The sequence below is a fragment of the Elgaria multicarinata genome, chromosome 3 (genome assembly GCF_023053635.1).
Source record: "Elgaria multicarinata webbii isolate HBS135686 ecotype San Diego chromosome 3, rElgMul1.1.pri, whole genome shotgun sequence".
Classification (NCBI taxonomy): Eukaryota; Metazoa; Chordata; class Lepidosauria; order Squamata; family Anguidae; genus Elgaria; species Elgaria multicarinata.
In genome coordinates, this window is record NC_086173.1 from 19,992,145 (window position 1) to 20,018,648 (window position 26,504).

Sequence of the window (26,504 nt, forward strand, 5' to 3'; positions counted from 1 at the left end):
ATGGTTCTTAGTCTGATCACACTAAGGCATACAGCTTTACTGCACCAGGAACCATGGAAGGGTATACAGCATGTCAACTTTAATGTTATGCCTGGTGCTGTAAGGCAAAGCAAGCAGTGAGGCCCCCATCTCCTCCTCAAGGATCTATACTGGGGGACTGGTGTTGTTTATAAGTGATCTGGAGTCAAGTGAACTGTTCAGGATGGTAAAATTCCAGACAGACTAAGCAATGATCCAAAAAGGCTCTCTCCAAGCTAGGAGAATAGATACTGAGGACAAACAATGAAATTTGGCCATCGCTGTCGTACCCTCCTTTGAACTTCCAGACACCTGCCTGTCCACTGCTGAAAACAGAGTATTAGACTAGATGAACCCTTGATCTGATTCAAGTTACATTTTATGTCCAGGTTGCCAACCCTCCTCTGAGGAAGAAACCAACTTTTCTCCACTATGGTGGAGCCCAGCTCTTAGTACGCTGCCATCCTGCTTTAAAATACCTGAAAGTTGCTAAGGAAGTCCTCAGTCAGGGGCCCAGTGTAGGCTGTAACAGGTACATAGGAGTTAAGCTCAGCCAATCGTGGCTGGGATACATCAGCACGATTCTTTCCCAGGTCCTCCTCACGCAGGTAGAACTGAAGAGAGAGATGTGGATGGAGTAGTAGTGAGTAATTAGGGCAACATGTCTACCAGAGGTGGGCACACCCTGGGTCGTTTGAATGAGTGGAGGATCACCCTACCTGCGATGAGAGGTCAGACCACTCAGCCACGCCCTGGTCATGGATCGTGACAGATTTCACTCCACCCAAGATGATGTTCTTGGCAATCTCCACGCCTAGTCCTCGCAAGCCGGACACCAGAATGTTGGCATTTTGCATTCGTTTCATGGCCTCATGGCCCAACACGTATCTGCTCGGGACAAGTGGGAGAAACCCCCAAAGGATTAATTTCAAAGTCTTGCCTGCCCTGCTGGAAAACTGGGCATCATGTCCCAAAAGCAGTTCCCCCTCAGCATCCGAGAAACTGCTAAAGTTCAACAGCCGCACAAGAAACACCATCACTCCTCGCCCACCTTCCACCCCTACATCATGCTAGTATTGCTTGACCACCTTTAAAAATGGACATTCCCCCCACCCTTCTTCTGGTACTTACAGCTGTCTGGAGTACAGACCCTCATCAATGTCTATTTCGCTTCCATTCTTGGCCATACCCTGGAAAAAAGAAACATGAAGTGGCATCAGTAACAGAGGTTGCGTTGCTCCACATGTCCCTGACTGTATCATAAGAGAAAAAGTGGAACACCGACAAGTACAAAATGTGCTGGGTATTGCAGCTTTCTGCAAGTTTTGAGCATTCCTTTTTAAAATATGACATGATACATTTCCAGGCCTGTTGGTTGTGGACTGAATGTGCACAGCCTGTTTATGGAGGGCCCCAGCTAAGTCCACCCATGATAAGGGAGCAGAGATGGCATTCTCAGTCCCCCGTCATCCCTACCCCTCCTGTGACCCTTCCATTCCTCAACAGTGGCCTCTCAATATTTGAGGAATCCCCTAACTTCACGTTCCGCAAATGAGATCAAAACGTAGTATGCTTCTGTACTAAATTTGCATAATTTACTAGAAGTATGGAATTTTGTCTTTCCAGCTGTATGAGGCCTTTTCAGCTGAAATGGAGACCTAAGCCAGTTATGCAGCTCGTACTTTTATTCTCCAAGTGAGCGAATGACTACCGGGAGGGTTCACCTGCGCACTGCCTGCAAGCGCCCCTTAGGGTAAGGCAGGCGATCCCCTGCTGTAATCTACACAAAGATCCTGATGTTAGAGGCAGTAATGTTGGGCTACACTAACTTGCTTATTTGAGCATAAATGAAGACCCCCAAACAGTTGAAAGTATAGATGAAGGGAGCTTGACGGGTTAATAATGGTTTGCTATATATCCAGAGACTGTCAGTTTTCAACTGACCTGTGCATATTTTTAGGAGTGTAAATGTTTGTACTCCTTTTATGATAGCTACCTTGAACATTTGCTTGCAGATAGCAGCTGGCTGGGTTCTTAATGCCTCCCACATAGTCCCACAAGTGGTAATGGAACAGCTGTAATCATTAAGATTGCTAGGGTTTGAGACTAAAACCTAGAGGCAGATTTAGTCCACATCGTAATGGTGTCCCTGAGGGCACCCTTTTATTTCCTCCCATGTAACTGAATGGCTGCCTTCTTCTGTTATGGGAAAATATGAACTGCTGCACTTGGAAACAAGATAGTAGCCAAGCCTTTTCCTATTGGCAACCCCGTGGGATGGCCCAGCATCCACCAAAAGAAAAGAAAAAGAAAAAAAGAGAGTGAAGAACCACATTCCACACAAACATTGCAATAAACAGATTCTCTTTCTGCCATGCCCATCATAACAACAGGCCCTTTACCAATAAGAAAATAAAAGCTGCTAGATCTGCGTTAGCTTTCCTGTGGAACCAACTTGTTTCCCCCAAATCAAAAAGCAGGCTCAGGATTCGGCAGTATGTCAACCCAATCTAGCCAAGGTCTTACGTTGGCAGGCGCTTCGCGCAGATCAGTCTGTACCGATTTGCCAGAGGAGCAGTTTGAACCCGTCTTCGTCTCCGATTCAGACACGCGACGCTTCTTGGACAACGGCGAGCTGGACATCTGAATACAGGAAAGGGGAAAATACAACTGTAAGAATACAATGCTTGGCCTACAGCCTGTGAGGCACACAGATCCATACTTTGCTCATCCTTCAGCAGGATTCTGGCACTGCCCAAATACACAAGTCTGCCATTTTATGAGCATAACTGGGGGTGAGAGGGAAACACTGGAACACCACCGACTATTGCAATGAATGGGGCATAGAAAGCAACCCCATCCCCACTGCTTGTGTTGGCCCTAGCTGGGTCTCTGCTGCCAACAGATCACAAATCTTCTTCTCTTTGAAGGGTATTGATGCCACTGGCCTCTTAGGACACGCAGAAAAGACTATTCTAAATGTCCTATTGGATGTGCTCACTGAGCAATAGCAGTTAACATGATATAGCAACAGCAAAAGAGAATAGCCTCGTTTTGGAATCACTGATCTTCCAATTTAGAAGATTTTATCTGACCAAATGCACTTTCTATCAGACCAACACAAAAGGGCCCCACCCTTTCCTCTACAGAGCTGGATTCTCTGAGGCAACTGAAGCAGATGGACTCATTCTAGGATGTTGCCACCCAACAGAGCTCTCCACTTTGCGACAAAAAGAATCGAAAGTAACAGACAGGGCTGGGTAGGGAGGGGCTGGGAATGAGTCAGCTGGTAAGCCATCAGTCTTAGCTGGCAGAGGTTAGATCACTGGGAACTTCCAAGCATTGGGCTCTACCACTCAAGAAAAAAATAGAATGCGACGTAATTAGATTTTATTTATTTATTTATTACATTTTTATGTAATAGCCAAAGCTCTCTGGGCGGTTCACAAGACCCATCTTCTCTTTATGGGTCTAAGGAACTTTCCAACAGCTCCCAATGGAGAGATTTCTGTAGAGACTTGGCAGAAAGACGACCAGCTGGAGCTCACCAAGGACAAAGAATCCCAAATGGAAAGTTGGGGCTTTGTCACATTTAGTTTGTTACAGAGATGACAATTAACTCTGTGCCACCAGAGATAGACAGCTCAATCCTAGTGCATGCCTGACAGATGGACAACCATCTGTCAGATATGATTTATGGTGGATTCCTGCATTGAGCAGGGGGTTGGACTCGATGGCCTTATAGGCCCCTTCCAACTCTACTATTCTATGATGCTGTAAGTCTCACTGAATTCAACAGGACTTATTCCTCAGAGAGGTATGGTCAGGGTTGCAATCCAAAGTGTTAAGCCTTCTTGGAGCCCTATGCGGTTACAACATATAGCTATACCATCCAAATTGAGAGAATTCACTGGCTTTTGTCATGTGTAAACTCTATCCACTTAGATGAATTAATACAAGTAACATCATATAGTCCAGGGCTTGCGTAGGCTACTTTCTATTTTTTTTAAAAAAAAAATCAAGATCCCTGTATCCATGAGTTTTAATATTTACAAAGGAAGAGTATCTACTCAGGATTTATTAACATTAACCTTTTAGTGGTCCTGAATAGATACAGTTGGATCAGACCATACAGAGCATTGCTGGATCAGAGCAAGATGCGCCCTATCCAGCATTTCTTGCAATTATCCCAACAGTCCACTAGAAATTAACGTTTCAGTAAACCAACATCTACCTTAATAGTTCATGGTCCAGCCCATAGGTTTCACGACCATAGGTAGACGTGAAAAAGAAAAACCAGCATCACAAAATCAGTGTTAAGACACAGTACATTTGTATTCCCTCCCCCTGAAAAAAACAAACACAATGTCCTAGATCAAAACCAGCTGTTCTATACATTGTCTGCTAAAATCCACCCCAAAGTACTGCATTTATTCTTGGGGTCTGAGACAAAGAGAGCTGGGAGAACAGCCTGGGTTCCAAAACCTTCAGTGTCAACCCTGCTCTTATCCTCCCACAGCATAAACTATTTGCATCGGGCAGAGCTACTGCACCCCCTTCCTTCACAAGCTCAATGAATGAGCATCGGCTTCGACAGCGTCCAGCTGCTTCGCCGTATGCTGAGCTTAAATTGAACTAGCCCTCTTGTGCCCCATGCAGCCAGCCAACGGTGACACGGCACGTTGGTGACAAGTGGCTGCATTTCCTCAACTAGAATCTGAAAGACATGTCAGCAAGATGCCAGCTTGAAGCACGGATTCTGCCTTCTTGCACGCAAGGCAGTCTTAAATCAATCCTGTCTTGAGTGAGAATGACAGGGAAGAAAAAGCACCCCCTATCCAAAGGCGACGGGGAAGGAGAGAAGAGAGGGAGGATGGGGTCAGGGCGTGACCTCAGGAGTTATTTGTCTCATCTTGGGGTAGTCGGGACAAGGCTAAAGCATTTAAAGGCCGACTCTGCTAAGGTACAATATTTGCACCATGCTGGGGCTGGAGCTAATTTGCTAGTGCAGCATAACAGCTATGTGAGCTCTAGGCTTGGATGTCTTCAGTTCCAATCTAACCTTAGCCATAAACTCGCTAGAGGTTTTGGTAATCCAGTGTTTACTCAGCTTCAGCCACTGTATCTGCATAATAATTAATACAATCTATTTTACAGGGCATACAAAAGTATTACTGAGGTGATGCCTGTGAGTGATTTGAAGGCCTGAAACAAATTAAATAAATGCCAAGAACAATTATTTGGAAGTACATCCTATTATTTCCGTATCACATATTTCTACAGTATAGATTGCGAGCACAACCTCTTCAGTTTAGTACAAGGGGACAATGCAGGAAGAAGAACAGGGTTATGCTCACTTAGCTCAAAGAGCAAGGATAGTTTCGTCATAGTAAGGATGCTCTCTTATTCTTCAAGGTATAAAGAGCGATTAATTAAAAATCATTCAGGCCCCAAAGCCAGAACCACCTCAGGACACAGGCACACAATGCTGAGGGAGAAGTGGGGAGAACTATTTCAGCAGTGAAGCAACATGCTTAAGTTTTAAGCTTAAAAGCACACACAGTACTAGAAACCATTCCCTGCAAACTGGAACTTGATTCAGTTCAGCTAATTTGGGGTCAATAATTAACAAGGTACTACACTTGTCAAAAACAATATATAAAATTGTTCCAATTCAGGGTCACTTCTCATAATGAAGGTTTTAGCCTCGCATGTACATGACAGAACTGAAGCCAAAAAAGGGTATCTATTTTACATATAAGGTGGGGAATATATTTATGGCCTGCGCACATTACAGATTTAGGGGCATGCATTTAATGTTTTATGCAAGCCTGTAATAAAAATTAAGTTGTCAAAGATAAATGGACAGTCCCTTGCTCATTCAAGGAAGCTATGTGAAGGTGGCAGTTACCATATGCTCAAGTAAATGCCCTCAACCATATTAAGTACTACTTCACCTTCTGCTTAAATGCAATTGCTTGCTGGCTTGGAAAAAGAATGCCTTGTTTATTCACTGGAGCAAAGGAGGTGTCTGCTGGGGACAACATGCATTAATGAGTGGCCTGCCTCAGCCTTTTTGACAGCTGAGTTAAGCTTAGGCTTCACATGCTGAAGAAAAGATGTCCCGAGAACAGGAGCCAGCATCAACAATCAAAGATACCTTGCAGTAAGAAATACTACTTTAATTTCACTTCTAAGATCACAGCAATGAAAAAAAGAGCAAAAAGGATCTTAAGAGCTTTAAAAGCATCTTAGGGCGCAACCCTAACCAGATTAGTCAGTAGCCCCTGAACTCGGAGGCTGCCAGGAATCCAATGAAGGGCAGGAGGAGAGTGGTGGCTCTGCACTCCAGTTGCCCTGCAGTTTTGCTACACAGGCAATTTCACCCATCTAGCAACAGCACCTCAAAATGGGAGCAAAGAAGATTGGGGGTTGTCCATAGGAGACAGCAAACGGCGCCAGGCAGCCACCCCATTCTCCTACCCCAGGAATGGCCCCTTTTCCATGCTTCATTTTGTGAATGCAGAGAGGTAGCTGGTATGGTTCTCTTTGAGCTGCCACCAAAGGGGTGGGGAGCAGAGCACAGTTTTTCTGGCTCTTGAGATACACTGGAATATTTTAAATCTAAGGCTTTAAAAAGTAAGTTTTTAAGGTACATACGATGTGCATTCACATCAAGGATTCCAAGCATAAGACTAGAAAGCCCACTTCTTCTTTAAATGTTTTTTTTAAAAGTAAAGGGAAAGCCTTCTTCAGCTTTGGTGAGGAAACATCCTTCAACACTAGGATCAGAGCAAAGTGGAAGAAACAGCATCCACCAGCAAACTCAAGACAGACTTACTCAATAGCTGGCCTGGATTTAGAAATTGTCCAATTAGATTAGGTCAAACAGAATTGCTAGGAACTACTTTACTCTTCAGATTATGGGCTTTAAACAGTACTCTGTAATATGGGAAGAGGGAAGTAACAGGCTCCTTTACATAAAGAGGGGAATCTCAGCTTTCACACATTTGAGACATACTGGAATATGTACATATCAACACACATACTCTAAAGACTCCTTGTGCTTTCTATTGCCAGGTATATTACTTATCTTTCTATATTTCTAACTTAAACTACATGCACAGGAGACTATTTGCCCTATACAGAAGCCAATGCAGTAATTGGTAACCAAGAAACTGGTACCACAACACCAGATATAATTCAAGCGGGTATAGGAAAGTTTTAATTATAAAAGTGTTCCATAGTGCGTTTTAACAAAATTCCAGCAAGAAGTTTTCTCTGCTTGGGACCATGATATTGATGCAGCCAGAGTTTCAATAATGTCGAGCTTGTGGCAAGGACAGAGTCCATTCCATTCTCAAGAGTTAATCCATCCTTTATGCAGGGACAATTGAGGAAAACCACTGATGTCAGCTCTTTTGTCAATAAAAGCAGGTAAGCAGTGGGCTCAGCAATATTTATTGTAACTTGTTTAAGAAGGCACATCTCCAACGAGAAAGGCAGCACTAGCTTGGCCAGCCATATTCATTGAATTAAAAGTCTACTGAACAGTGTAATAATTTGGTTGAGAGCCCAAAAAGAGATCTCTCGCCTTATTATTCACCTCCTCCGAAGTCACAGTATATTCCTAGCACAGCATCAATGGGCAGAACTGACCTAAGAGGTAGAAGATTATACAGAGAATTGCAAAGGAAGCTTTTGCCTTGGGTTCTGAACATTCAATAATCTAATTCAGTAGTTTCCCTAAGAACCTTGGAAGCTAATTAGATTCCCCATTTTTAAAAAAAATCGGAAGAAGTTTTTCAATATTACTTGTCAACCATTACTGATCTTTCTCAGCAACATACAGCCACATGGGAAGGAGCATTGGACACAACCTAGGATGTGCTCAATGCACAAAGAGAAACAAACCTGGTTATTGCCACACCCCCACACTAAGCTAAGAGTACAACACAGAACTCTTTGCACACATGGATTCAGTAGTAGATACACTTGCAGTAAACAAATCCATGTCCAACAGGTATCAGGAGGTGGATAAAAAAAAATTAAGTTGGATTTTTTATTTTAAAAACTAAGGAAAATACTAAATTTCTTTCTAAATTTGCAGTAACTGTTAATCTCATAATAAATATGCTATACCTACACTTATGGTCTCATAAAAATAAAGTAAGTCACCAATCAAATATGAAAATTACTCTGTCCAGACTAGCTAACAGCTCTTACTTCAATGTCCTGGGCTTTTAGTTTCTCTAGGACATAGGCTGATAGTAGCTGAGTTGAGTCAAGCAAGGCGGAGGAATTAGACAAAACAGAAAGACAAAATAGCTGGGTAGATAAAAATTGATGCTTACATTTTAAATTGTATTTTTTTCCTGCCCAATAACTATCAGGCATGAGAAATTTGTTTTAGCTTGCTAGTTTGTTTGTTTTTAGTGTAAGGCTGATGCAAGACAGAGTGAAGCAGAAAGAAAAACAACAAAACTGTCAATGTGCATCTTCCTATGTTATCAAATTAAAGCTGCAATCCTATATACCCACTTAATTGGGAGTAAACCCCACTGAACTCAATAGGATTGTGCTATTAACCTCAAACAATGCTGGTCATAAGAAAGTCATGTGGGAATATTTAAACACATTTCTATTTCTAAATAAAAAAGAAAGAATGCAAAATTCATAAGAAATGCAAAGCTTCCTTGAAAGAATAAAAAAAGGAGAAGCTTTATTTAGTTTGTAAATTAACATGTCAGTCAGAGCTCAACCACCATTCAGGAAATATATGAAAAAGTTTCAGTGGGAAACCAGATTTAAATTGACTCTTTTTCTTGCTGATTTAAATTACTTTTATTGCTGGAGGGAATGATCAGCTACCAAAGAAAATCAAGGTAAATATAGTCCCAATTGGCTTAATTGAAAGATTAAGAATCACAGTTCTCCGATTTATTTCTGCTTTGATAGTACGCCTGAAGGACAACACGGGCATTCCTGGGCGAAGCACTCCCAATGCCTCATGATATTACATCCTCGGTAACAAAAGAGCGCAAGAGGCATTATCAGATAAATGTTAGCCTGATGGAAACACATGATCTGCAACAGTATGGTACTAGCACCCACATGTGTTTGCAGAAGTTTGACTCCTATTTGAACCTCAGAGAAGGCATCAACACAATAATAAAGTCAGACAGACTCAGTTTAACTTGAGTTAGTGTGGAACCAACATGTTGGCACTTGGGCCAACTTTTAAAGTCAAAGATCTCTAGACCCAAGGGTAGACAACTTTTGGCTTTCCAGAAGGTTTTGTCTACAACTCCCATGATCCTTCACCATGGGCTATGCTAGCTAGAGCTCATGGGAGTTGTAAGCCAAAACATCTGGAGGGACACAAGTTGCCCATCCCTGCCTGCTCTAGACTTCCAATACCTTCCCTACGTTAAGAGTTGCTGTTTCTAAAAATTAACCATCAAAGAGGAATTTGTCAGCCTTAAGGTACTTTTAACTCTTGCATCCACACCTGAACATAGAATTTATACTGAGGAAAATATGACTGATCATCTCATACCCAGGCAAATGTTTCAGGAAGGCAAGGAAGAAAAGACTGACTGAGTGGAACATACTCTCCTGCTATAACACAAACAGGATGTGATTTAGCCCATTCTGTGCTGCCCTGATGTTAGTGGCGATATTTCCTTCAACACAAGTGCCTGCTCCCAGAGGCCCACCATTTCTGTGAATCAGATCTTTGCAAGTTGGTGCATGTAGCTAAACTGTTCACATTAAACAAGGCCACTAACCAATGAAGAAAAAATGGTAGAAGCCAACCTACTAATCAAAGTAACAAGTTATGGCGAGAGTCGGAGGGACAGGCTTGTCTGAAACATTCAACAATTCAGGGGGAAAGTTTAATTAGGATTAACGTGTATTTTGCATAGGGACCTACATTGAACTTCTACATATTTTAGGATTAGTTTCTAATCCAGCTATCTGGCACTCAATAGTTAAGGAGGCTCACTAAAGAAAGAGTAAGATGCAGATCAGTGAGGTTTGGACTTGGCAACTTTAGCAGCAGAAGGATCCATATATAAGTGACAAATGTTTAGAAATTTAATATGGTCTTGTGGTACTCTCTATACAAGTAGACCATTCATAAAGCAGATGCATCATCCATACTATGTTATTACACAGAGTGGGGGTGGGGAAGGGACTCCAGTATCTAAAAGGTATATATAATATGTACTGAAATTAGCATTTATTTGTGAAGGAACTTTCAAATAATTAAGGACAGATCTATGACATCAGCTCAATGAATTATCCAAACCCGGCAGCATCATTTCCTGCAGTCTCATTCTCCTTTAACAAAAGCCCTCCCTGTTAGTCCGAGAATTTATATAAAAGGGTTCAGAACACAGGTTAAAAGCCACATGCTACCCAACACATATGCCCATACTAATATTTTAATTATAATCCTATGCTAACATAAGATTGTGAAAAGGACAATAAAGGCAGGGAAACAAAAACATTTGCATCCCACATAAACACAAGAGGAAGATTCAGGAGTTCCCACGCTTTCCACCTTACCGAGGGCTAGGAATAAAATCACAAGTCCCAATTCACAAACTTGTATTAAATGGATAAGGGCAGATGGAGTTTGGAGACAGAACATCCCAAGTGTTTGGGCCTAGTGGGAAGGAAGAATGATGGAGATGAAACTGGCAGATCATCCTACAGTTCCATCAGTTTCTCAACCTTCCTGCTATAAATCTGAGAGGCCAGAAAGAAGTCAGGATCCTTGGCTCTTTCCTCCTACACATACAGCAATCTCAGTTGAGGTTAGTCAAAAGAGCTAGTTAATAATAATGTAAGCAATTGCCAAGGAAGTCAGGTAAGTCATAACATGTATTGCACGACTGACACTAGCAAATCATTGGACCTGCAAGCCATACCCAGACAGCTGGCATCATCCTGCACATAGGAACACATTCTAACTAATAGATCACTGTAAGCAACACTACCTTTATTTAACGTCTTCCCAAAGGCAAGTAAGTTACAATTGCTAGACTCATATTAAAGCTGTGCTGTGACCCACATATGCAAGAAGATATGTTGCTAATGCTCTTTGTACTTAACTGCTAAAAGATTACCTGGGGAGAAAAAGATAATGGCTGAATATACAACACACTTGCAGATGACTGAAGCACCAATGAGTAATTTTGCTAGATTTCATGCAAATTGTTTTGACTATCCTCAAATACCTCACAAGATCCCTTAAAAGCAAATTTTATATCTGGCTCTTAGCCTAAAGCACAGAGGAGACAAAGATACAATCCCCCTGGGTTCTCATGCTCTCCAGCCCATGGAGGCCACCCCAATTAGTTTCAAAAGTTAAATATATGGCTTACTATTGAATTGTTTCCCCCTCCAAGCCAGAAATTCTTGGTAACTGCATTACATTAGCAATTCTCAGTTATACAGACCTGAATTTCTATGCAGGTCTGGGACACCTGGGCAAAAGAAGTTGCCAGTCGGGTTTGTGAAACCTGTATATTTTAGGGACAGGAAATACTCGGGCAACAGCTGCAGCCTCCCAACTGCTGCAACTGATAATGCCAAAATCCTGCAATAGTAATCAGTGTGTCTTTAACCAACCAGAATAAACTCTACCTGGGGACTAAACCAGTGCCAAGAAACCTGGCTCTCAGAACCACTCAAAAGGCAAGTTTCCTTCAAAGACATGCAATCAACCAGCATGCTTTAAAGACCCAGCAGCCTGTTCTTTGCTCTAATGCTTTGTAAAGTTAAGAACTGAAACAAAAACGAAACACGCCCGGTCTTCCCCACCCTTCAGCTCTCCTCCATTCTCCTTTGGATGGGCAGATGAGCCCTTTCCACCGAGACCAGGAGAAAGAGACAAATGCGAAGGTGCCAACCCGAGACAGAATTACCGTCATCACCCAGTCTCCCCTGGCACTATCAGCCCTTCCCCATTCCTAGCCCAACATTGCTCCTAGCTGACTGACCCCCTGGACTTTTTATTCTGGCTTTTCTCTGAAATCCCTGCCCCCTCCATCCTGAGTGGGGGGGGGGGGGAAGAAATAAGGAGGGGAAAACTATAGCACCTTACAGCAGCAAACATTTCCCCACTCGCCCCATAATGGTGCGTGTTTGCGTGTAGAAGAGAAGGGCAAGGTAAGAAGCATCACACCCCTCTGTACTACTACTTCTTACAGAAAAGGGAATGTGGTGGCGGGGCGGGAGCAAGGGGAGGAAAAGCAGAGGCGCCGCTATCACGGAAGAGTGGGACTAAATGGCAAGGAAGAGTAAAATCTGAGTTAGGAAGCAGACACGACGGGTGGGGGAGAGGGAGGCATCCATATTAATCAGGGCTGAGAATGGTGGCTATCATGCTTAACGCCAGGGAGACACGCCGAAGGCCTTGGGTGGCTGGGAGAGGGAACCCTACGGGAAAAGGAGAGGGGTCTTAGTTTCTATGGAGACAGCAAGATCTTGGGAAGGTTCTCTTGTTTCTATGGAAACAGGAGGCGGGGAGGGAAAGAAAAGGCGCTTGAGGTTACCAATGAGGCTGTGTCAGGCCCCGCCGCGGCCGCTGCTGCTGCCGAGTCACCGCTCTGCGCTGCTGCCGCTTCCTCCTCCGACCCGCACTGACACAAGATGGCGGCGGCCGGGCCCGGAACAAAAACCTCCTCAGCGCCGTTAGCTCCCATTCAGGACGCAACTAGCTCCTCCCCACCCCTCGGCGCGACTCCATTGGGTTCAGCCAGCATCCGTCGCAGAGACGCCCACCCAGATAGGCTAAAGGGAAACAGCCGAAGCCACGCCCGCTGACCTGGGGACCTGCCCCCATTTATGATGAAAACCTGAGGCAAGAAAGCCACGCCCTCCCTGGCCTCAAATTTCGGGTAAGAGGGCGGCCCCTTCCAGTATCGGGGCCACGGCCTGTGGAGTTTCACGCAGAGGCGGACTGACAGAGCCTCTAGAGCAGCTTGAGGAGGAGGAAAAAGAGGGAACCGTGTGTTGTTCATGAGTAAGGCAACACGTCTCCTACCAAAATACATAGGACGTAAGGGCTCTTTTAGGAGTTGAAAGCAAGAGGGAAATTTTGGCAAAAGCAACTTGTCACGCAGGGCTGGCAAAACCCGCACCCACTAAAAATTTCCTCTGTTATGTAGCAAGTGGAGAAGGCCAGTTCTCCTTGGCTTCTAGTCACCTTATTCTTTATTTTAGATATTTATTAGGAGTACTTACAGAGTTTGAGTGTTGAAAGTGTTTCCCATACACCTCAGCCATCTTACAATAACACTGTAAGGTAGGACAGTCTTATTATCCAAGTTTGGGAAGATGGGGATTGAGGCTAAGCAAGAGTATATAGTACAGGTGATATTTCAGCCACAGCTCCATCAATTTTCTCAGAAGCATCCAAATCTGGTCCAGTTAGGGAGCAGAGTAGAGAAAGATTGGGTTAAACCATTTGGCCTTGCATAATCCAACAGGCACTACACTCTTCAGTACTGGATTGTGGCACCAATGCACAAACAATGTTGTTCTCATACACAGAGCACAAGCCTCTGCATGTTTAGACAAAAAGAAGTCCTATAACTCCCAGCATTCCCCAGCCAGCATGCTGGGTATTAGGAAAAAAGTCCTCCATCTAAACACGCATAGGATTGTACCCTAAGCCTCAATGACATACTCAAGGTACCACATTTAGCAGTAGCAAAGTGAAAACGCAAATCCATCGGCACAGACCCTTGCTTATGACCAACAATGTTTGTCTTTCACAAACAGCCAAAATCAGCATCACGACAGTCTGCCATGAATCTGCACACTGTAACTGGGGTTCCTCCTACCACATATCTTTGTATCAGTGGCCATAGTTTCTCCTTAAGCATCCTGATATAGTCACAGCATGTCTAGAAGGAACCCAATCATTGCACAGTCTGTGCGCACTGAATGCTGATACTCCAGGCCACCAAACCACATTCACCCCACCTCACCCAGATTATACTATGCCAGAAACAAGATATCATAAATAAACAAGGAACCCCATCTAGAGGTGCCTGCACACTGCAACAGACAGCTTAGAAAAATAAAAATAGCAAAGTCAATTCTCAAATATGCAAAACTACCTTACATGTCCTACCTTATCTCTAAAGAGTGATACATCTAATAAAGCCAAGATCAAACTAAGGAATGCATGCATTCTTAAACCATATTACAAGGACCACATTTTAGGAACACTTTCAAACAGATAGAAAAGTTGTTAGGATAATTTTGAGTAAGCATATTAGTTTCACACCACAAAATTTGCTATAACTACTTAGTAGGAGTACTATAAGAATATTAAATAATTACAAGTACAGATAAAAAATATAAGACAGAATAAGGCTCCATTTTTCATTTCATAGAAGTGAACAATAACAATTACTCTCTAGATTATATATGATCTTCCTAAACAAAATTTAATATACCAGGCACAAAATTTTGCAACCTGACCATCTCACGATTTTAAAAAAGCAAGTTGCTAGTTCTAATGGCTGTAAAGATACACTTGAAAATATGAAGGCAATGCCTGGTAAATATAGAATCATAGAATCATAGAATAGCAGAGTTGGAAGGGGCCTACAAGGCCATCGAGTCCAACCCCCTGCTCAATGCAGGAATCCACCCTAAAGCATCCCTGACAGATGGTTGTCCAGCTGCCTCTTGAATGCCTCTAGTGTGGGAGAGCCCACAACCTCCCTAGGTAGCTGATTCCACTGTCGCACTGCTCTAACAGTCAGGAAGTTTTTCCTGATGTCCAGCCGGAATCTGGCTTCCTTTAACTTGAGCCCGTTATTCCGTGTCCTGCACTCTGGGAGAATCGAGAAGAGATCCTGGCCCTCCTCTGTGTGACAACCTTTTAAGTATTTGAAGAGTGCTATCATGTCTCCCCTCAATCTTCTCTTCTCCAGCTACCTATAGAGCTACCTCAAACTAGGGTGGGGTCACTGGTCAATTAATTCATTGGTTATTGTCAATTCAATGATTATTTGATCACAGTTGTTAGCAAGGACAGGAATGAGGGTAGTAGTCAGGGACAAACCTATCAGCATAGTAAAACTTCTCCCATGGCTACTAGCTATATCTCCAGGAAGGAACACAAGCTGTCATCAGTGACAAAGGACTCCACTTAGAGGGAAGAGTGTTGGACTATGACCAGGAAGACTCAGGTTCAAATCCTGACTCAGCTCACTGGATGACATTGAGCCAGTCACTATCTCTCAGCCTAACCTACCTTCCAGGTTTGTTGCACAGATAAAATAGAGTGGGAAAGCCATGTGTGTTACCCTGAGCTCCTTGGAGGAATTATGTAATGAATTATTTTTATGACCTTTTTAAGTTAAAGTGTCATTGTTTCACAGTAACAACAGGCAGAGCAATTCCTGGGGGAGGGTCGTCGGAGTCAGAGGTGGTGGATAGCAGAGTAGCTTTACCATGCATTGCAGCCTGACAGATCTTCAATTCTGGGTGTTCCCCCCACCCCCACTGAAACCAGTGAATTAGCTATGGCAGCTCTAGGCTGGTATAGCTGAATTGCCCAATCCAGGGGCCCTTTAGGGCAGTGGAGGGATTTTAAATCCAGCAGATCCAAAACTGCTCCTGCTCCAACTCATAATGTTGTGGTTTGGGCCTGGTCCACTGCCAGTGGGAAAACTGTCAGTGGTACATCTATGCCTGCAGAACTTTCTGCAGGTGTACTAGTTGCCACAGGGACAGACTATCCTCCCCCGTGGAGAGGTACCACTGCCCCTCCTAACCCACCTCCCAAAACAACTGTGCAAGTGGGTTAGAACTGTGCTGTAATTTATTTTGGGATTTTTTTTAAGCAGTTAGTATATGTATCAAAGCTCTTAATAATAATCTTCTCTATTGTTGTTTTCTCATACCATTAATGCTTTTTAAAAATTGGACCAATCGTTTGACCAATCCTTTTTGGACCAGTAAAATGTCCACACCTACTTCATACTGACCCTGTTCAGACAACATGCTAAGCCATGGTGGTTAAGCATTTTGACCTAAACATTATGGCTTGGCGTGTTGTGTAAATCATGACTTAGCATGTCGTTGAATCACTCCTGACCATGGTGGCTACATAACCATGGTTTAAACACGCTCACTAACCATTTGCTGTAAAAGAGTTAGAGGCCTAACCATGGCTTAGTGTGTCATTTGAACCAGGTCCATTGAATCTGACCATCTAGCTCTGTACAGTTTGCTCCAAGTGGCAGTGGTTCCACAGGGCCTCGGCCAGACAGAGGTTTTTTCTCAGACCTGTGGCTCTAGATCCTTGAACTGGAGGTGCTGGGGATTAAACGTGAGGTTTTCTGCATGCAGAGTACATACTCGGTTACTGTGCTGTAGTCTTACCTCTCCTATATATTCAATGTAAAACAATCATTCATTCAAAACACATATCTGTATCATGTATAGTTGTCACTGAATTCAGATTTTTTAAAATTTACCCACAGGTAATGATGCAGAGATATTCTCACAAAGATTACCATTCCTCAAAGTAGTATCTGAATATACATTTTTGTTGACTGCACAATATGTAAAGTATAGTGCATACCATGCCATTTGTGACAGACCATGCGTTTGCAAGGGTTGATGCTCTCCCATATAAAATACATAATGGTAGGAACCTTACCCTACAGTGTGCTGTGTATCCATGTATATTTTAAAAGGGAAGTAGTAATTTATACATGTACACACCCTTTAAAACTGACCCAGTATGCATTGAACTTTGTGGCCAGATATCTGAACCTGAATGAATCTGTCAGGGATGCTTTAGGGTGGATTCCTGCATTGAGCAGGGGGTTGGACTCGATGGCCTTGTAGGTCCCTTCCAACTCTGCTCTTCTATGATTCTATCAATATAAAAGGAATTGTATTGCCAAACCCTCCAGGGTTTGGCAATACACTGCCCTTGGGCTGCATACAGTCCCCACATCTTCCCTCCCTCTCACTGCCACAGCCAAATTTGCTGCAGCAGTGACTGGTAGGGTTGGGGTGGGGGCAATGTGCCTGCCCCGGACTCCAAGAGTTTGCCCACATCTGCATTACACACTAATGACCAAGAAACAGAACCCAGAATGGGCCTATAGCAGATGAAGGAACCGTGAAAACAAACAGACAGGCTAAATTCTAATGGGATGTACTTTGCAGGAGAAGGAAGCAGGATTTATTCCCGCTCTGTGATGCCTTTTGGCACCCCTTTTCACTTTTCCCATTTCAGTGAATAGTCTAGGGAAAAGAAACTGGTGCATGTGAAGACACTTTTAGAGCACAGGTAAAACCTGTTCTTGACACTGAGTAACCCAGGGGGGAGTTGTTCCAATGTACACATATACACATCTATGATATCAGCAGGTTTCTTGATAGCAAAATAGATCTTATCAAAAAAACCTCACTACAATAATACACGAGATCAAAGCATTTCACATACATTTTCTCAGTAACCCTTACAACATCTCTGAAAGGTAAGCCAGTCTTATTATCCCCATATAGCTTACAGATGGGGGCTGAGGCTGAGAGGCAGAGGTTTGCTTAAGGCTACCAAGCAATGCATGGTTGAGGTAAGGTTTGAACAGCTGGGGAATGAGAAATCACTACCTCTTGAGTTACCGTAGCGGGGTGGGTTACATCTTGCAGTACGAATCAAAGAAGAAAGAAAGAAAATGAAGCCCACACAATTTCTGCTTCCTGCAGTTCAGCACCCTCTAGTGCCAAACTGGGGCAACGGTTTCAAGATAATTCATTGTATGACAGGCTAACCTTTCCTTAATGCAAATGTTACATTGTATATTAAATTCCTCTTCAGAACCCCAAATATCAATGTGCAGATAGGTGAGTTTTTGCGCTCCTATTATCATTGGTTCTCAATTGTTACTTTGATCCACCTCCACTGAAGTCCACAAATATATAATATAAAAACACACAAACACCAGTTTCTCAGCACATGTCATGCATCTGAGGGGGCAGATTTCTGTGCAAAGTTATGCCACAGCTTCAGCTTCCAAAATGCATGCCAAGGGAGCACTGAAAAGTTAACCCACCATGTTGCCTAGAGTTGTGAAAGCCCATTTTAAAACAAAGAAAATTGAGAAGGAAAATGCTCTTCCCTTCCATCAAAGCCTTCCCCCTGCCCCATTTTTCCAATTGAAAACCGGGGTGGGGAGGGGGAGAAATCTTTTATGAAACATTTTCTCTTAATGATGAGTGAAATGCTTTTAAGGCAAGGTTTTAAGATATAGCTTCCTGGTCTATATTTGGAAATAGATATACCAAATCAAGAAACAAGCCAATCTGTGTAAGTCTTCAATTCCCTGTAGGCCAGGGAGATAAAAATGGAAGTTCATAACCAGCGGCTATTGTTTTTTGAGAAACCAAGACCCAGTTCAGCCAATCGCCTACATTTAGGTGATTGGGAATGGACGACAGAGCCTCTCAAACTCCCACTCCCCCCACACGGAGGGAGACGGGTGAAAGCTTCCAGATTGCTAGAACAAACTGCAGCTTTTGTATGCTAGAACAAACTGCAGCTCCATGGCATGTATGAACTCAGCAAAGTCTGCTTTATTCTAACACAGGAGTGGGCAATTTGTTACCTTCTAAATGGTTTGGCCTACAAAACTCATCAGCCTTAACCATCATAGTCAATGATGAGGGGTGATGGGGGTTGCAAGAAGGCGAAAAGTTGCCCATCCGTGTTCTAATAAAGTTAAGGCACAATTCTATGCATGTTTAGGCAGAAAAAAGTCCGACATCTCCTGGCATTCCCCAGCCAGCTGACTGGGGAATGCCAGGATTTGTAGGCTTTTTTTTCTGTCTAAACATGCATAGGATTGTGCCCTTAGTTAACAAAAGTGGAGTTGAAGCCACAATTTGATCCTGGTTTATTTTAACTAATGTTTGTGAGAACAAATCAGAGTTCCCCAAGTTTGTAGAACTGTAGTTTCTTCCAATGCTAAAGTGGAAGTTTTCCCTCTCTTCCATTCGCACATGAAAGTGGGGAGGGCATAAGACCAAAGCTTGCTCAGGCTCTTTCCCTATTTTAATTATGGTTTAGGTGACCATCTGAACCAGGCCCCATAGCCTAAAATGGCAGTATTTCCAAAGATCTATTATTTGTTGTTTAAATGACATGGGTTTTATCTGTCCACAGGTAACTTAATGCTTATTGTGTGTGGCAATGATATTCTGCTGAAGCATTCAGTATTACTATAATTTTAACTAAATATCCAGATTTATTCATAGTCCTTAACAAGTGGGAGCTGCAACAAAATGTTGCAGTGTGAAACGCTCCTGGTCAAGATTTTCAGCCAGCCAGTCATGTCCTCTCCCTGGATACTCCATTTCATTCCCCCTCTGCCCCATCATATTTCCCCCTAACAGTTATTCAACATTCAGCATGCTCAGTCCTCATTGAGCTGTTTTCAGGGCTTCCCCACCACCACCTTAGGGTTTTTTTCCCCTAAAGACTTTGAACCTCAAAGCCCTCTCAAACATGCTTTTGTATGTAGGCAATAGTATTTGGATTACATATGAACGAGCAGTCAAGATAATTGAGATTGCTATCAGTATAATTAGTATATATGATAAGATGCTGATGGTCATACTGTGATCTGTTAAGCTGGACGCGGAATAATTGCTTGTGGTTCATTCACTCATCCCACTGTTACCTCTGATGAGTGGGCAACCTCAGGCTCAGTGGCTAAATCTGACCCTCCTGGGGTCCCAATCCAGCCCTCTGGAGTTCCTCAGATGGCCATGACACCTTTCTCCCAACTGTTTTTTCTCCCATTCTAAAAGTTTGAAGTGCTTCTCCTAAAGCTGAGTTACTGGCAATAAGAGCTTTAAGATAAGCTGGTATTTTTTGTACTTTGGCCCCCTCCCCCACTGGAATCTGACACTCACCACCCCATACCCACTCACTGAACTTCTCCGAAATTGAATTTGGTCTATGGGTAGAAAGAGATTCCCCATCTTAAAAGAAGTAAAATCTGGATGTGATGCATAAATAGTTATATAGCATAAGTTTCTTTTCTAAAAACAAAACTGAAAGAAAAATCCGGGGGGGGGGGGGAATCAAGTTTTTCTATGATCTCAAAATTTATGGAAATTACTTTATGCTCCTGGAAGTGGGAATCCCCTATGCAGTATTGATTGCCCCCTTCCTCTACCATTATATGAGCAAAAATGTCATCTTGAGAGAAAGAATAAGGAAGCTCCAGGAATCAGATTCCAGATCTCCACTGCTATCAAAGCATAGTCCCACCCTTGACTGACTTGGGCAAAGGAGAGGACAGGAGATAATATTAAATTGGGGTACCCTGCAGTTACAAAGAGGATGCCTCCCCATTGTTCTGGGACATTGGAACAAAAATGTATATGCATCTATGTGAGAGTTAAGCAAAGCGTGCCTCCACTTTGAATATAGAAAACAATGGTGCCTCAGGCATAAAGTTTTTTTAGGGGGAGTGGGGGAACCCAACAACAAACAAGTTATGAAGGCACGCCACCTTTTTGACATTTTGTTGCTAGACTACTTTTATTGTAAGCTTTTGCGGCATCCCAAAAACCAAATGAGCAGTATAATTAATTACCATACTGGTAATGAGTTATTCAAGAGTAAACTGAGTGATATAACTCTACCATTCATATACTTTGTACGAACTGAAGTGCATGCTTTTCCTCATGAGGAGCACCAGTCTCAGTAAAGCACCCCAGAATTCTACTTGTAAGTCTTTTCTTATGATTTTATTCATGTTAGTCCTACCATTGAAATGAATGGTCCTTAAGTTAGACTAACATTGTTTCTCCTCAAGTTTGTGAAATGCAAAAGCATCCAAGCACAGCTGTGTCACCTGCCTCTCCACAGGCAGGTATACCTTAGTCGGCTCCAGATGTTGAAGGCAATTGCCTACAGAATTACTTGCCACAAAGTAGTCAGATAGACCTGACATGTTGGAAAGGAAGGAATAAATTAAGAACACAGGGCTTTAGCATACTATATATAGGGGAAATTTGACGAACACTAGCTTTCCTCATACATGGTATCCACTGTCTGTTTGGTGGAGTCATGAGGAAATGTATCTCCCTCTGGGAATCTGTTTAAAAACATAAGAGTCCTATTGGATCAGACCAAAGATCCATCAAGTCTGACATTCTGTATCCAGAGCAGCTTGCCAAATGCTTTGGAGTGCACACACCTAGAGCACAAACATATCAGCACCCCCCTCCATCTTGTTTGCCCTCAACTTCTGATAAATCTAAGATATTTTGCCCTTGAACATGGAGGTTCTGCTGGTCATATACTGAACAGCTGTTTGTGTGAAAAACTCCTCTTGTGTTACTACCACTTTCTGTAGCATACCAATGCAGACTACCAACCCCCTCCCCCACAAAGATACATCTGCCCCTCCACACAAGGGTTGTATTAGCCTGGCTGAAAGTGCCAAACCTGTATGGATGAGGCAATTTTAGGGTGGCTGATCTCCAGCTTGCCAAAGTCCCCCTTCTTCATATTTGGGTAAGTATTTTGCCACAGGGAATTATTTTTTGTAGCAGAAAGTAGGGGTTTATTTTCTGTAGTGTAGTAGTGAAAAGCCTGAGCTATGAATCAGGAATATTCACATCTCACTCGATCAGCTTTCCCCAACCTCGTATCTCCAGATATTTTGGAGTACAAGTTCCAGCATGCCTGATCATTGGCTATGCTAGCTGGGTCTAATGGGAAGTGAAGTCCAAAACATGGAGGGCACCAGATTGGGGAAGACTCACTAAATGGCCTTATGCAAACCACTCTGTCAGCCTCAGTCTCCACAATCTAGAATATGGAGAATAAGTCATTCCACCAAATAATGGATGTGAAGCACTTTGACCACTCTAAAACTCCATATCAATGTTAAGTATTATTATTGCAGAATGTTTTAAAAATGTATGTCATGTATATTTTCTTTTAATACTTGTTTATTTTTAAATTCAATTTACATCCTGCCTTTCCTCCAATGACCTCGAGACAAAATACATGCTCCTTCTCTCCAACATAGTTAATCATCCAATGACCTGTGAGGCAGATTAGGCTGAGAACTGGTGACTGGCTTAAGTTTCGTGGTGGAATGGGGATTTGAATTCAGGTCTCCCCAGCCCTAGTCAAACTACTAATCTAACTACTACACCCCAGTGTGTATATCTTTTATAGATATATATTGTGATGCAGTAAATCAGGGTGGTGAAACGTGTGGCCCTCTAGTTGTTGGACTGCAAATCTCATTCACCTCTAGCCAGGATTGCCTATGGTGGAGGATGATGGGAAATGCAGTAAATCAACCTCTGGAGGGCCCACTTCTGCTGTAAGCAGAAGCACAGTGGTGCACTTGAGCAGCTCCTGTTCATCTTAGCAAAAGCAGTGCAGGACTTCCAGGCAAAATGTGTCCCAGGAAATCAAAACTGTTTCCTGCTCTGCCATTCTTCATGGCATTCATAATCTGCCAACTGAAGAAGCTATGCATTTCAAGGCAGGGCCAGCCCGGTGAATTATTGACAGCCCTGCAGTTCTGATGTATCAGATTGCAGATTCAACTCTCCCAAACAGTAAAATATTCTTTGGCAAACAACCTGTAGCCAGTCTATGTAGGATGATCAAGAATCTCAGTTGATTAACAAAGGAATATTTACCCATGATTTTAACATTCTCAGCAGCAGGTAAGCTTTTTTTTAAAAAAAATATATATCTAAATTTCCATGTAGATAACATCGTAACACTAGTGGATGTTTGTGTGGTGTGGGGCGGAGGGGGGATTAAGCAGCCTTGGCATTTCTTGTAGCTTTTTGCTCATTAACAAAGGGGACAGTGTGCACCAAATCTTTGTCAAGCTTTGTTAGTGTCTCAACGAAGTCTGAGTTGCTGGAATCTGATGAGGGCTCTCTTTCGCAAATGATTTTGTGAAAAATATCACAGGAGATGGTTGTTGTTGTTTTGAAATACAAAGAACATATTTGCCTTTGAGGTTGACGCCAATGACTCTAAATCAAATACCAAAATCAAAGTTCTACTTGCTCCCTCTATATGTTTCCTTATAGGAGGCCAAATTAGCTGATGCACCCGAACAGATCATTCAATCAGGAGCAGTTTCCTTTCCTGAACAAGCGTGGCCTGGCACAGAGAGCTCTTTGGACTTGTTCATATTTCAAACTAGCTATGGCCTTCATGTGGGGTGGGGGGCAGGGTGAAGGCGCCTGTCTGTCAGTTTTTGTAGAAAGCCATTTTCAGAAGTGAGCGAGGGGTGCCTCAGCCTGCACTTCTGAAAATGGCCTGTCAATAAGTTCTTTTACCACAGCCACCATTTTCTCCTCAGCTCTTTTGCCTCAAGTTTGGCAACTGTGGAGGGGAATATTTGGTTCTGTAAAGAGAGAGCTAAGGAGTTTAGTTTTGCAGGTTGCTGAATACCCCTGAGGAAGGAAATGTTTTTTTCCAAAACACATCAAGCCCTTATAAATTTGGGCATTTCTCCAGGGTGATCTGATGCATTTCCCTTGCGATTTTTTGTATTCCCCAGGGGATGGGATTTAACCCAGGGGTCTGCAGTGGCTAACTTCTACCCTAAGGCCACACACCCACACCTTTTTCTGAGAGTACATAAGAGTACAGAAAGCATTGCAAAGTATTTCAACACAATTTAGCAGCTCAATCACAGGTTGCAACCTGAACTATCCTGTTTCACACTGAACTTGTCCAATGGGTTAGTTATGGGGAAGAAAGAGAAGTTATCAAGACCGGGAAGTGAGCAGAAGTTTCTAGATTCTGGGCTGCCTGCTCAAAACAACAGTGGAATCATACGTTTGCTGAAACACAGCCTACCAAACTCTGTACATATAGCCTAGCTTTCCTGATCCGCACAGATTCATTCCAGCACAAAGTTTTGCTCACTAGGACCTTCTCCTGTATCTTTACTCTTGCATATATGTATTTATATATTTATTCTTGCATATAAATATATGAGATCCTGCTCTATTTTGACTAGGGGCTGCAGGCTTTTATTGGTGAATTAAGCAACTAAAATGTAGTTGATTGTTGGATATTTTTAAGTTGGTATGGCTGAGACCACAGGGCTTACCTGTTTATTTTTTGGATACTATTTTGGCTGTGGTGGGAAATCCCAAATTCAAATGAGACCTCTGAAACAAATTCACTAGATCAGGGATGGGGAAACTTTTTCAGCCCGAGGGCCGAGTTCAGTTTTGGAAAGGTTCTCTGGGGCCACATTCCAGTGGTTGGCAGGACCAAACGCAAGCTCGTGGGGTAAAAGGGTAGAACCAAAAATACAAAAATTACCAGCTCTTATTGCCAGTAACCAAACCTTAGGAGAGGCTCTTCAACCTTTTAGAAGGGTGGGTGGGTGTAGGAGGGACTGTGCAAAAGCATGGAAACTGAATGACCTGTGGTTGGGAGAAAGGGGTGGGGCATCTGGGAATCCCAGAGGGCCAGTTTGGAAGCCTAAACAGGCCAGATTTGGTCCCCAGGCCTGAGGTTCCCCATCCCTGCACCAGCTGGTCTTAGGCCAGCCACAATTCTCTCTGATGTGCCCCCTCCCAACCTTCTGCAATACGGGGATAATACTGGTCTACGTTACAGGGTTGTTGTAAGGATTATTGAGATAATGTCTCTAAAGCACTTTGAACACTGGAAATACTTTATGTAAATGCTAAATATCATTAATATGCTGTACAGAGAATAAAAAAATAAAACTGGCCTTGTTTTCTAAATAGTATTTTTGTTTATTTAATTGTGCCTTTAATATTCTCAAAATGGCACCTCCAATTAGTCATATAAAATTTTAATCAACTAGAAAGTTAAAACAAATTAGCACCAGTGTCAAAATGAATACCGCCCCTCAGTGACAGATCAATTTTAACCCTATATTTGAAAAAGAAAAATTCAAAGTATGGAAGAAAAGGTTTTCATTTTTCCAAGCCCAAACATATAAATTCTCAAGGAAACATAGCCAACAACAACAACAATTGATTCACATTTCAGCCACAACATCAGAATTCAGGGAAAGTATTGAGCTTTCAGTAACATGAGGCTGCATATAGATACCATATCACTTCCGTCCATCCTTAGTGAGGTTCTCAAGATTAGGTTCGTATCCTTCTCCCATTTTACAAGTCAAAGAAACAGAGACCCAGGAAAAGGAGAATCCTAAATATGTCTGAAGGCCTGACTCATGCAAACGTCTAGACTCCATTCCCAACACACACACTGCGACACACAGTTAATGCAGGGGTGCACAATTTATGGCCCTCCAGACGTTTTGCTCTATAACTTCCATCAGACCTCGCCATTGGTTATGCTGGCTGCAGCTGTTGGGAATTGTAAATCAAAAATATCTAGAGGCCTACAAGTCGCTCACCCCTGAATTAAAGCCTTGGTTTACATGGTCTATTTTACTCATGGTTTGTTGTCCTACTTTTGGTTTGTCTGGCAGATGATTGAACGAACTGTGGTTTTTTTCTCAATCCCTGGTTTGTTTCTATCCCTTCTCCTTAACTCACTCCTTTCCTTCATCCCAAATGCCTTTGCGGTGTTGTAGTACTGGCCTGTAGAGCAGCTGCTTTTTTTAGGGGGCTACTCTTGCCCACCACTTCTGTAGCCTGATGTACAACCCACGGTTCTGGTTTCACACATAATGGCAACCCATGCTTTAAACAACCCACAGTTCACAACCCAACCGCAAACCACGAGTTCTCTTTCTGGGTTGTTCATGGTTATCAAACCATGGTTTGGCAGTTCAGCCACAGTCACAAATCATAACAATCCTGAATCCAACAAGCAAAAGTATGGGCTAGTGTTATGTGTGAACCAGGCCAATGTCTATGAAGAAAGAGGCCACTGCTCAAGCCTATCTTGATTGTCCCACTCTTTGACATAAAGGCCTGATCCCTATCCTTAAATTATAATTCATAGATAGTCAACTTTCAACCCAAGTGGCAGGAGTCTGTGACATGTCTGGAAACAGATGATTGGTGGGTACAGAATCAGATAAAGATTCTCACATGCCTTTCCAGTACTGCTGCCCACTGAATGGATAAATAGTCTAGTGAGAAATCGACATCAAGTATCAGGGTGGGAGTGGTATAGGAACTTTAGTGTTAGGGTGGGCAAGGTATATTTAAGCCTAAGAATTTTAATATGTTGTGATTGTTATTTTAATATTGTATTGGTTTTATATGCTCTTTCAACTATTTATGTATTACATATATGTTGTTCCCCGCCTCGATCCAGAGGGAGAGGCGGGTGAGAAATAAATTGATTATTAATTATTATTATTATTATTGTTGTTAGATCAGGATCCACTAGTAGATCTCTGCATAATATGCAATAGATCTGCAAGTTTCTGACTTTGAAACTTTGGGTGGTGAGGTGGGGA

At 42.7% G+C, this 26,504-nt stretch overlaps 1 protein-coding gene across 2 annotated transcripts in view; it reads right to left on the bottom strand.

Annotated features, from left to right (window-relative positions):
- The window catches only part of UBA1 (ubiquitin like modifier activating enzyme 1), a 42,688-nt gene that overhangs the window by 14,517 nt on the left and 1,667 nt on the right, over positions 1-26,504 (bottom strand). Inside the window, exons 1-5 of one of the 2 annotated variants that reach the window (XM_063119543.1) lie at positions 12,588-12,680; positions 2,545-2,661; positions 1,150-1,208; positions 738-906; positions 498-632 (exon numbers count right to left, since the gene is read on the bottom strand). In XM_063119543.1, coding sequence (XP_062975613.1) covers positions 498-632; positions 738-906; positions 1,150-1,208; positions 2,545-2,661 — 480 coding nt within the window. In that variant the 5' untranslated portion in view covers positions 12,588-12,680. Of the gene's footprint in view, positions 1-497; positions 633-737; positions 907-1,149; positions 1,209-2,544; positions 2,662-12,587; positions 12,681-26,504 lie in introns of those variants that run through there. The other variant, XM_063119542.1, reaches the window with a different exon arrangement.